Source organism: Labrus mixtus, chromosome 10 (genome assembly GCF_963584025.1).
Source record: "Labrus mixtus chromosome 10, fLabMix1.1, whole genome shotgun sequence".
Lineage (NCBI taxonomy): Eukaryota > Metazoa > Chordata > Actinopteri > Labriformes > Labridae > Labrus > Labrus mixtus.
The window spans coordinates 28,203,696-28,216,210 of record NC_083621.1 but is presented as its reverse complement, the minus strand read 5'-3'; the positions used below and the strand labels follow the sequence as shown (position 1 = coordinate 28,216,210).

The following is a 12,515-nucleotide window of genomic DNA, read 5'->3' as shown; positions in this document are numbered from 1 at the left end:
AGGGCAAAACCTCCCACCGTGAGGTCACCAGGGGTCACATCCACACTTTCTGATCAGGGGAAGCCATTTTAAGGCAGGTCATGAGTGATCGGGCCATCAACTGGTCTCGAGGGATTCTCTGTCCAATTGCAGCTCCGCCTCCACCTGCTTACCTCACACCTTAGCCTCGGTCACCACGTCTGAAGAGATTACTGAAAGTAGAGCATATGGCAGTGCAGCTTATTGTTGGTGGCAATGTGATGAACTTAAGGTGCTGGGAAAGTAAGGACACACTCCACCTAGTATAGTTCAGACATTTATGTTTCTATTTGTTTTTCAGGTCCACGATTATCTAAGAGGCAAACTTTGTTCTCTGTACGAGAACGACTGCATCTTTGACAAGTTTGAGTGTGTCTGGAATGGATCAGACAGGTAAGATTTATCTCCCATCCATCCATCTCCATCCATCCATCCATCCATCCATCCATCCAAATAACCCTTCCCTCTCCTCTGCTCCTCCTCAGCGTCATAATGACTGGCTCCTATAACAATTTCTTCCGAATGTTTGACCGGAACACAAAACGTGACGTCACACTGGAAGCATCCAGAGAGAACAGCAAACCCAGAGCCATTCTCAAACCTCGCAAGGTACAGCACTGCTCATTAGTACGAGTTAGCTTATAGTTGTGTTTCTTATATTTAAGACTGTAGAGTATCTCTCTACCTGTGTGGTACACTTAAAGAGGTCTCTATCTCCTACATACAGTCCACTTGATTAGAGGGAATCATAAACGATAGACCACCATCTTATTATTAATGATAGTAGAAACCATAACTGTAATCTGGCTGACAGGTGACAGAGATGACACATGAAATCTAACCTATTTAGACCATTTCTCTGATCGGAGAAAGCTAGATTGATGAACATGTATATGATGTTCTTAAAATCTAAGCAGACACTGATCACTTCCTTTACATAAACAACGGGTCACATGATATCTTGTGTGAAATTAGTAAGAGAATTGTCACCTTTCTTTGCTGTCCACCTTTCAGCTTATTGTTTTGGTGGTATCAATCAATTTTTATTTGTATAGCGTCAACTCATAACAAGTGTTATCTCGAGACACTTTACAAAAAGCAGATAAAAGACCTTACTCATTGTTATGTTACAAAAAGCAGGTAACAGACCTTACTCATTGTTATGTTACAAAAAGCAGATAAAAGACCTTACTCATTGTTATGTTACAAAAAGCAGATAAAAGACCTTACTCATTGTTATGTTACAAAAAGCAGATAAAAGACCTTACTCATTGTTATGTTACAAAAAGCAGATAAAAGACCTTACTTATTGTTATGTTACAAAAAGCAGGTAAAAGACCTTACTCATTGTTATGTTACAAAAAGCAGGTAAAAAGCAGCAAAAGTTACAGTGGTAAGAAAAAACTGTCTTATTAAAAGGCAGAAATCTTCGGCTGGATCCCCGGCTCATGACCAAACAGTCTTCACAGGTCTAGACTGCGCCAGGCTTGAAAAAGGGGTAGGGGGAGAGATGGGATAAGATGCAGGAAGAGGGATAGTATCACTTCACACCAAAAGTTTACTGTGCTGGTTGAGTCTTAACGCTCTCATCAAACCAATTTCTAGCTATTGCAGACTGCTGCGTCAGCCAAAAGGAACAATCTGATCAACCCACTAAACACAAGAGACAAATTTAGCAGCAAGCTGCTACGGAAAGATTTAGCAGCCAAAGAGCTGCATCGTCTCCTCAGACTCAGGCAGAGGCTGAAACAAAGTTTAAATGAATACTCAAACTTTTCTCCCTGTTTTTCCTAACATGGATGTTGGTGTTCCTCTGTCCTCTGAATACGACAATAATGAACTCTTAACCAAAAGCATTTACCACATCTACTCAATGATGTGTTAAAACGTCAGTGTTATATTTGACGGTTAGTTCCGGTGTCTCAAAATGGACAAAAATAAATGAACACTGCTATAATGTCGCTGAAAGAAATGCTAATTTATGCTTTGAAAACGGCACACACTCTCATGTCTTAACGCCTGCTTATCCCCCGACTGTTGTCCTCCAGGTGTGTGTGGGCGGAAAGCGACGCAAGGACGAGATCAGTGTCGACAGCTTAGACTTCAGCAAGAAGATCCTGCACACTACGTGGCACCCGCATGAGAACATCATCGCTGTAGCGGCTACCAATAACCTCTACATCTTCCAAGACAAGGTCAACTAAAGGGCAATCCGACCCTGCTGACCCCCCCCCCCACCCCTCCCCCCTCCCCCCCATACATGAGGGGGCTGCTGGGAGAGGCAGGGTTTGGAGAAAGACAGTGATGGATCCCTGATCTACATCCTCCTTCTCCTCCTCCTCTCTCCCTGTGTCTTGTTGCTGCTGGTCTTGAATTTCACCACTCTGCTGAGGAAGTGCAGAGAAAAGGATCCGGGAACTGATTTGTAGAGACATTGGGGAACATTTGGAAAACAGGAAATTGATTCAACCTGGATACAACTTGAGGAGAAAGGGTCCCTTCAAAACCAAGAATGGACTTTCATTCTTCAATTTGACTTCTAATTTTTATTTATTTAGCAAAGCAGACACCTGAAAAAGTGAATCCTGTGCATTTATGCAACAAGAGGATTGCTGCATGAATAACACGATGTAGCAGCCCTCTGGACCCTGAAGAAAAGGGGCTGGATGTGGCGACACTGAACAATAAATAAGAGCACACAGACAGAAACATAGCTTACATGATAGTGGCTCATTGTCATGTAGCAACAGTGCCCCCTGCCTTTGAGTCTGCTCATGCTACAGTGCATGTGATCAACCCAACGCAGCCTCTGATTGAGGCGACGTTTTAGGACAGCGCCACCCGCTGCACAGTTCCTACAGAAGAGGAAGAGACTGTTATTAATCTCTGACCCCAGAAACTAAGTTTTCTCTGCCTGTGATGAAACGTGGTCAGTCTTTCTAGTTCAAATTCTGTGTGAGACTGCTGTAGTCTGTAATGTGAATGAAGCCCCTCCAGGCTGTGTCAATGGTTTTATTTAATGCTGTTGTTTTATTGAGTCCTTCTCTCGGTCAGTGAGTCTGTTTAGAAGCTGTGGTGCCTTCTTTTGGTATGTGGGGTTTGATGTAGTGGGAGTGGGGGGGGGGGGGGGAACTGAGTACAAGGCAGGAGTGTGAATGTTTCAAATGAAATCTTAACATAGCATTTTTTTTCTTTGTTTTTTTTCCTCTCTTCAACAACAAAAAAAAAAGGCTCAACTGAGGTCCCAAGTGAAAAAAAAATGCTTGAAGCAATGTAGTCAAAATTACATTAAAGCACCGACTACATGCTTGTGAGTTCAGGAGAGGACTGTGATATGTTCAAAGTACTTGTTGCTTTTATCACATTGCAGTCAGTCTGATGTCATCTGTTTGCAAGAGACACAACAAAGCCACATTAACTGGTTTTCAAATTTGAATTCTTCACATATTGGAGCTTATTTGGATAGTACTGAAAATGATCTGTAGATGGTAGAAGAGTTTTGATGTTGATTTATTGAACTTTATATTTATTGGTGTAACATTATGCTAGCAAAGCTCTTTTTGCATGTATTGGATCTGATTCCGATGAATTTAACAGCTGGCACATAGATATTTGAGCATCTACAGATCATCTGAGGCACTATGCAAGTACAACACTTTCTGCAGAAGTAGCCTTTAAAAGTTGAATTTGTCATTGCTGCAGTGCTTGCCCATGTTCCTTCTCTTGCTGAAGACAAGTTACAGGTTGTATTTCAGCACTCAGCTCTGATGAGTTTGGAGATTCTTATTTATGTCAAATTTGTTTTTTAGAGCCAACTCCCATAAAGGAAAGCAGTCAAAGGTCTGAACTCTGTCAAATCAGGGACTTATTAAGTGTGGTTCCTTTAAACAGTTATGTCTTCTAAACAATCTCCTTTGTGACACTAATTGAAAAAAAAAAAAAAAAAAACTTTTATAGCTCAGAATGTATTGTAATGCAATTAAACACCATGCAGTCTTTATGCTTACTGGACTTTCTTTGAATAAAAAAAGAATAAAGATGTGCAAGTTCACAGCGTGGTTTGGTCCTTGTTTTTTTCAGACTTGTCAAGTGATCCATTTCCTGTCCATGTTCATTGTTCATGTGGTAGAATGGTGCCCTCTTGTGGATTACGAGTAGATGAAGAGAAAAACATGTAAGGGAAGTCTTGTTTATGCAAAATTCCTGATTTTCAACAACTGGACACAGTAGGTGGTTGATTTCAAATTAAAAGTCAATGGTAATTCCTTATGATTATTCATGTTTATTTACATATTCTAATGAACCTTTGCTGACCCAACCCTTACAGATTATATAGCAAACACAAATGACAAAAAAATGTCTGGTTCTGGAGGATGCTTTAGATATCATTTTCAGCTTAAGTAGTACCCAAAACCAATTTGCCTTCACTGTAATAACATTATTGTGATAAATTATAAGCAAAGCAACCTTCACTGTAGTGACTGAAATGACAAATTAGAGATCCAATGCATTCATCTGTCATACTGTGCACATTATGCAGAATTTTTCTAATTGGCCCCATGAGGCTGTAGTCTACGCACATTTTTTTCAACTGGGGACAACTGTCAATCAAACAGCATCTTTATAACCAGCTGCAGAAGCTGCATCATTGTGCCTCAGGATAAACCCGGGGACAGGCAGGAGCTCCTCTGTGATCACTGATCGTCGATCGATACCTTCTCTGATGCGATTATTCTAACAGGTTCAGATAGGTATTATTCCTTAATATATTAAATCAAGTTGAGCACTCCAGTTTTTGGATGTTAAACAAGACCATTTTTTTTCCTAACTTGATGCATTTTACTTTTTTCTAAATCTAGCTCAAGGTCTTTTTAGAGAACAAAATGGACAAGGTGAGTGGGAACAATGCAACTGTGGTGAATGCCTCCATCGACAAGTGGTCATTCAATGAGCACTCGTTCCAACACCTGGACCCCAGAGAGTTGAGAGTCCTGGTTCCGGCTATTCTGGGAGTAATCTGTGTCTTGGGTGCGGCTTGTAACCTAACTGCCATGGTCATCCTATTCTCCAATGCTCACCGAGGTAAACTATCTCTCATAAACTCCCTTATCTTCAACATGATGTTTGCTGACGGACTGGTGCTGGCATTTTCGATGCCTTTCAGGGCTGCTTCCTTCTCCAAGGCTAGCTGGGATCTGGGTTGGGTGGTCTGCAAGACAGCAGACTGGTTTCTCCAGTCCTGCATGGCGGCGAAGAGCTTCACAGTGGCTGTGATGGCCAAAGCGTGCTACCGCTATGTATCAAACCCAACACAGCAGGTGAGCATCCACCTGGGCTCCATCTTGGTGGTATTCTTCTTCATCTGGTTGTCCGCCTGTTCCGTCACCATCCCTCACTGGCTGTTTGCTACGCTGCAGAGACGGAGCCGAGGGCTGGTGTGTGTGCTTGCAGTTCCTCCTGAAGCCCAGAATTTTATGTCTGTGTACGTTAAAGCATACCCTCTAGTGGTCTACTGTGCCCCTCTCAGTTTTGCCCTGATTTATTTTTGGAAGGCTTATGGCCAGGGCCAGCGTCGCTCCAGTAAGACTCAGAACTTGCGCACACAGATCAGGGCAAGGAAGCTCACCTTGATGCTGTTCAGCCTGACTGTGGCCATGGCTATTCTCTGGCTTCCACAGTGGGTGGTGTGGCTTTGGGAGCGTCATATTGCAGAGAGGGATATTGAAGGCGCCAAGCCATTAGCATCCTCTCTTCCCCTCCTTCTGACACTCTCTGCTCAGCTGCTCACCTTCTCTTTATCCTTGGTGAACCCTCTCATTGTGCTGTTCCTCTCAGAAGAGTTCAGAGAGGGCTACAAGGGACTATGGAGACGCCTTACCCTGCGCAAACAACTTCCTCCAAAGCACAAAGCTGGACCTCACATGCCTACAGCTCCTCAGTCCCCTTGTCCCAGACCAGAGACTTCTGTCCAGCTAAGAGGGGAGAACAGCTTTGGATCAAGCTCAAGCCAGGGTCAAAGCAGACAGGCTCAGCCCCAGACAGAGCAAGAAGGAGGAAGGGAAATAGACATGGTGAGCCTAAAAGATGGTATTGTCTTGCCTGATTTGGAGCATTTCTGGCACGAGAGGGAGACTGGATCACTCACAGACGAAAACGATCCTGTGCCGTGGGAGCACCAGAGCAACGATGGGAAAAAATAACAACTACCCCCCTCCAGCTTATCTTCATCATCTTCAATAGTCCTCAGATGAAAGCAGCTTCATCAACATACCTGAGTGTTGGACATCCAGCACATCATTTGTATTCTGTCAACTGTGTTTATGATATTACTCAGAGGTAAGAAGTGCAATCATTGTGGAGTACAATACAACAGTATCGTCTGCATATTGATTAACTTTGTATTATAGTGTTTGTTGATTTTCTTTTTCTTGTTTTAGGAAAAAGATATGAATTAGTCTAAGATGACTTTTGGTGACTGTTTATTACATTTTCTGGCAATAATGTCATTGTAAATTCAATAATGTAATTTATATATATATATATATATATATATATATATTCAGTATATTTTGTGGTGAATGACCATCAATAGGTACAACTATCTGCAAGTATTTTAACATAATACTAATTATACCATTAAATAAAAGTGTATTATGGATTGGTCTGCACGTAATCCCCTTAAGAGGGATTGAAAATCTTAATTTACATACATGTACATTGTGGTTGTATTTTATACTAGTGTGCAATCATTACTTGTGTATACCCTTTGGAAATTTGAGATGTTGAAATTGGCAGCTTTTAATGGTCAGTGTTTCCCGCCCTCTTTCTGTGAGTGAGATCATTGTACATCAGAACCACCAGTACACAAAAAATAATAAATATATTCTAAAAATTAAGTCTGTATGTGATAAGAGTGACTAGTGGTGTCATAAATGATTTAATAAAGAAGCAGAACCACTACATATGAGTTTTGTGTGTATTTGTGTTCATTTCAATTAGGAATGTTATAATATCTGGCAAAGTGAATGACACACACACACACACACACACACACACACACACACACACAGACACACACTTAAAGTAGAGTCTTAATGAGATGGCTCAGACATCAGCGGATGGTCTCCTGCTGACATGGCGTCATTAAATATATTTTCATAAGGGCAACAATTTGAATTGCCAAGGGTTCTAATTAGAGGTAAAGAGCTTTCATCTAAACCCAGATGGATTCATTTCAGATGACTCACCTCAGTGGGAGGCTCATAAGGAATTCTCTCTTCATTGATCTAAATACACATGATGGGTACTACATTTTTTAAGGTGATAAACAACATTAAGAATGTGTCTGAGCTAATCTGTGATTGATTCTTCTGTCTGATATAACACCCACCCGGCTGTGCTGAGCAATAGAGCCAAATAATATGCATCACTTAAATGATAGACCCCTATTCCAAGCTTGACACGAGTAGATCTATACTGTTTGCATTGTTAAAAAAAAACTGCAAGAAGTGAAAATAGAGAGAAACATTTTGGAGGTAAAATTGTATGAGTCATTTCATACTGACCTTACACCTCCTATGCTTCCTTCTCTCCATTTATGACATTTTCCTCTCATTAATCATTTATGTTGACCTTTTACTGCCACAGGCAAGCACCTCAATCAGAGCAACACTTAACTACACAACCCTCCATCAGTCCCTGAGGTAGTGACCTGGCCATAAACACTGAAGACATGAGGCTGAGCTGTCATTGTTGGACTGAATTTTTACCGGTTGTTGCTTAAATAACCAACTATTAAAGCTTAATGTACACAAAAAACAATACTACATACTATGATACCTTCTGATACCTCATGCTCAAGCGTGTACTGTTAAATTAGCTGACACGTTGAAGAAGATAAATTTGTTAGCACTGAGTAAAAATGAATGAAGCTGCAGCTGCTAGCGGACGGTAAGTCAGCTCCATATGGAGAGCACAGAGGGCGGAAAGGTATGTAATGTAATGCAGTGTAATAAAATGTAACCCCTGATCACATCTACTATAAACTGAAAACAATATAGCTTTAATCAGTCTCTAATAAGTGACATGTGCATGCAAGTGCAGCAAAGTATACACTCGTGGACATCATCTGTTAACTCCAAATGACCTTCTCACTTCTTTAGTCTCTGCTTGGACTGTAAATCATTGTAAAGCACATAAAGAATGAGTTGGCTATATTGTCGTTAAGACAATTGATGACGGCTTCCAAGAATGGCAGGTGACAGGTGAACTACAATCCAATTTTATGTTTTAGACATAATAACTACCTTCAAAGCTTCTGCATGAATATAACCCCTTACAGTTGCCATCTATGAGATAAGAATCTAAAGAAACTTAAAGGAAGAATATACAACGTTTTGATCCAGCAGATGTCGCCCTTGAGCACCAGCATGAAACCAAAACAACTTGCGGTGCATTGTTGTGTTAGCATGCTAATGCTAGCGATCTTTATTAGGCTGGTATCTTCACACTGCATGTAAATTTACCTGAAATGAGCGTGATCTAGAAACACAGTTAAGCAGTGAGTACAGTATGTTATTCTTCTTTTCTCTAGTCCCTCAATTAAACAACTTTTATACGCGAGGGGAGGAGTCAGCCGGCCGTCCAGGCGATGTAAACAAACTGAAGATAGGACTCTGAAAACTCTGAAAACATCACAGACAGTGGGACTCTGGTGTTACACCTATTGTAGACACTCATGACTCACAGTTATTTTCAGAGGATATATTTGATTTCTGCTACATTTATGTGTGAAAAATCACATATTCTTCCTTTAAAGTTTTTTTTGTACCAAGTTGTAAACATGATAATTCTGCTCTTAAAAACTGCACTCCTTCAACTGTGCACTTGAGTCAGCCAACTGCAGATTCAACCGCTGGCAGACGAATCAAAACAAACAGGAAATGAAACAACTGCACTCCAATAAAACTGATAAACGGCTCGTTTGTCACATCTCATGGTCACATACTGTATTTAACAGCTTGTGGAGATGTATATCATATACTATAGAGAACAAACCATGTGACATATTTTTGTAGGCCAACCCGGAAGTAGCATCGCCATGGGGTCTAACGAGAATTCTCCTATGGGATGTTTTCATTGGATTTTGGATCATTGCAGAAAATAATCTCTGTGGTAAACACACGTTTCTGAAGCGTAGGCGTTTTGTTCAGCAGGATAATCTTCACAGATGAACACCATTTTTATGATGTTTGAAGTGTTAATGCGGCTGACAGAAGTAAAAAGCTAACGTTATGCTACAAGCTAACTACAGCACGGTCGGATGATTGTGACGTTACTAGTGTTATGCTTCCATGGCGCTCAAATGCTAACTTACTTCCGGGTTTTAGGACTCATTCCTGTGGTGCTCTATAGTGGGCTGTGCATGGATATAATATAGGACAGATTGTGCCCCTTATAGGGTCAGAGATGGAGAATATCAGACAAACAGATGTGTGTTAGATCTTCTCCTTTGTGAATCATCTATATTCACTGCTGTGTTATTTTAAACTCATCATGGTATGAACCAATCAGCAACCTCTGGTGATGAAAAAAGGAGTAAATGCTTGGTGCAAAAAAAAAAAACTGCAGTTCCTCATGTGTCCACTTGAGTCTTGCTCAGAAAATCATGAAAGTCACATACACACCCCATATAGAATAATGTATTTGGTTTGATTAGTTGATGTCTTTGTGCACACACTGTACAGGGGTTATTCTTTTTTTTAATGATCTGACTGCAAGCGGTCGGGTTGTAGTGTTGTAGATGCGATCACACATAATTCTAGACTTTTCATAATTTGGAAATCATGAGACACTGCATTTTTTTTTCTGTTATATGTTATATATCTTTGTACAGCACAAAAGTTGTGTACATTTTACACTTAAAAACCTACAAACACTCAAAAACAATTTGTGTCTTCCTAGAAGTTAAACACTTAGGAAAATATTTCATAAGCAGTCTTTTAACTGAGGTACGTCCCAGCAAAGCCCTGCTGTCCAGATTAACCTGAGTTTAATCAGCAGAATATCGGAGATCATCTGTGCAGGTTACGCAGGATGATGAGGCACTTTTCCAGCTGGACCTCATCAGATTATAGAGTGTCAATTGACCCTCTGAGAGGCAGTTACACAAGCTGTGGTGCTGCCTGTTGAAATGTAAACACATTCATCATTTTTACATTTTTAAGAATGTATTTAAGGCTAGATTTTTATACTTAAGAAGTTACATTTTGACTTATACTACATGATTATATATATATATATTGTTATATATTGACCACTGTTCGCACTTGGTTCTCATTTAAATTGGTAAATGGTTTTGGAGAGTGGATTTCAAAACAGCAGTATAAGAATATAATAAGTACTAATAAGTACATGTAAAATGTTAAAAATAAAGGCATCACTATGAAGTTCAGGATAATAAAAGTGAGCACAAGCAAGGTTTTATCAGTTTTTACAAAATGGGGAGTGTTAATCAACATTAGAAATGGGAATAACAATTCATGCTTAATTGGGGCTTATTATTGGGGGGTCCAGCAGGTGAACTCCTCACTTTACGGCCCCCCTCCCACTGTGAGGTGAGGCAGGGGTGTCACCACTGCATTTTATCCCTAAGCCAATCATCATCTCTAATAAATGAAACTCCACAGGGGGCGACATGTCAGCTTATACTAATTATGCTCAGCAGGAGAGACTGGCTGCAATTAAAGCCACATGCTAAAACCTTTTGCCTGCCAATGATGCGCCTCCCTCCGAGTCACAGCTACCATTGGTCCTTTGGCTTTTCAGTCCGCACAGGTTCGACCTGTGTGTGTGTGGGTAATTTTAACCTGGAGGGAGGTTAGTTCAGGGGGTCTGGCCTTGGTATTTAGCAGTCTTTTGATTAGAATATATCACATAGCTTTCATCTCAGTGAAGGATGTGGGGATCCAAAGGGCAGGCACCTTGCAGCATTTCCAGCAGAGCCCCAAGAGGGGGTGTCATTTCACACCATGCATACCATATCGATTTTTAACTGAAAGCATGATCAAGGGCGTGCACTATACAATACAATAAAAAAAACAAGTTTGAACCCAGACCTGCATTCCAGCCTCCAAAACTGCATACAACATATGACACAGGAAAAGTTAATTTATGTCAAAATGCATTTATTTATTACAGTTTTAGTGTGGCAAAAATACCAGACTGTGAGATCAGGTTACAAATGGCTGCATGTAAGCCAATCGTTACCCGCAATCCTGAACAACAGAGGACATGTTGCATCAATCAATCACACAACCTTGATAATAACAAAAGCTGGCGAATGCAGGCTATGTAATGTCAAAATCTATAATTAATTAAAGAAGTAATTACATGAAACTGTGTACAGTACTATGTTGTACGGTGAACATTGTTTTCTTTCTAGTGTTGGACAGGTCCAATAGAGCAGCCAGATACACTACTTTCTAGAGCAGACAGTTTTTGACAGGTGAAATACAAATCTTTACCACAAATGGGCACCTGGTTTCAGTATTCAACAGATACGCCTTCATCTAGGAAAGGTGTTCTAGCACCCTTTTTAGCTCATTTTTTTTATTTGGGTTCACAAACTATTCCGGGTTTGGTCTTTAGCACTCACATCAGATCAACAGGCAACTGTTTATACTTACTGTTTAAGTCCCTAAAAGTAAAAAGTAATTATCTTGTGCGCTCAAGTTAGATGATAACTTGTGGGAGCAAGATATTATGTTGTGCTTACAAGATTTCTCTTTATTTTTATTTATTTTACTTACTGACTTTAGGGCAGGGGTGGGCAAACTTTTTGACTCGCGGGCCACAATGGGTTCTAAAATTTGACAGAGGGGCCGGGCCAGGAACAGATGGATGGAGTGTTTGTGTGAACTAATATAAATGACATGTAAAAGCCATTACATGAAAGGATTTGGCCTTTAACAGGTAGCAAAGCATGAATATGCAAGGCTCATTGTACAAATTGATTTCCAAATGCATTCATTTAATTACACTCGTGTGAAAATATGTCCACAGCAAATGCAAAGTCACAAAGCCAGTTCTTGTCGCTTAGCTCAGGAAATTTGTCGGATTTCCCCATTAACTCCAAAAATACGCTGATCTCCTCTTTCAGCTCCCACACTCGTTGAAACACTTTGCCCAAACTTAACCAGCGGACACGAGAGTGGTACAGTAAGTCCTGATGATCCGCATCAGTTTCCTCCAGGAACATAATAAACTGACGATGCTGAAGTCCCCTTGCTCGTATAAAGTTAACAAGTTTTACAACTGGATTCACGACATGATTAAGCTGCAATACAGACTTACACAGAGATTCCTGATGGATGATGCAGTGAAGGAAAATAACATCCTGGTTTTACTTTATCCTGGATTCTTTTCAGCAGACCAACATGTTTTCCAGTTAAATTTGGCAATCCATCCGTTGTGACATTGGCAAGTTTACTCCAAGG

The 12,515-nt window shown here is 40.5% G+C and overlaps 2 protein-coding genes across 3 annotated transcripts in view; both read left to right on the top strand.

The window, feature by feature from the left end:
• ppp2r2ba (protein phosphatase 2, regulatory subunit B, beta a) overlaps positions 1–4,069 on the top strand; it is a 50,519-nt gene extending 46,450 nt beyond the window's left edge. For both annotated transcript variants that reach the window (XM_061049003.1, XM_061049004.1), the window contains exons 8-10: positions 320–411; positions 504–627; positions 2,067–4,069. In XM_061049003.1, coding sequence (XP_060904986.1) covers positions 320–411; positions 504–627; positions 2,067–2,222 — 372 coding nt within the window. In that variant the 3' untranslated portion in view covers positions 2,223–4,069. The remainder of the gene's footprint in view (positions 1–319; positions 412–503; positions 628–2,066) is intronic.
• Positions 4,070–4,685: 616 nt separating this feature from the next.
• On the top strand, positions 4,686–6,985 carry gpr151 (G protein-coupled receptor 151). Its single transcript, XM_061047478.1, has one exon. The coding sequence runs from the start codon at positions 4,902–4,904 to the stop codon at positions 6,216–6,218; it is 1,317 nt and encodes a 438-aa protein (XP_060903461.1). The 5' UTR covers positions 4,686–4,901; the 3' UTR covers positions 6,219–6,985.
• Positions 6,986–12,515: the final 5,530 nt, after the last annotated feature.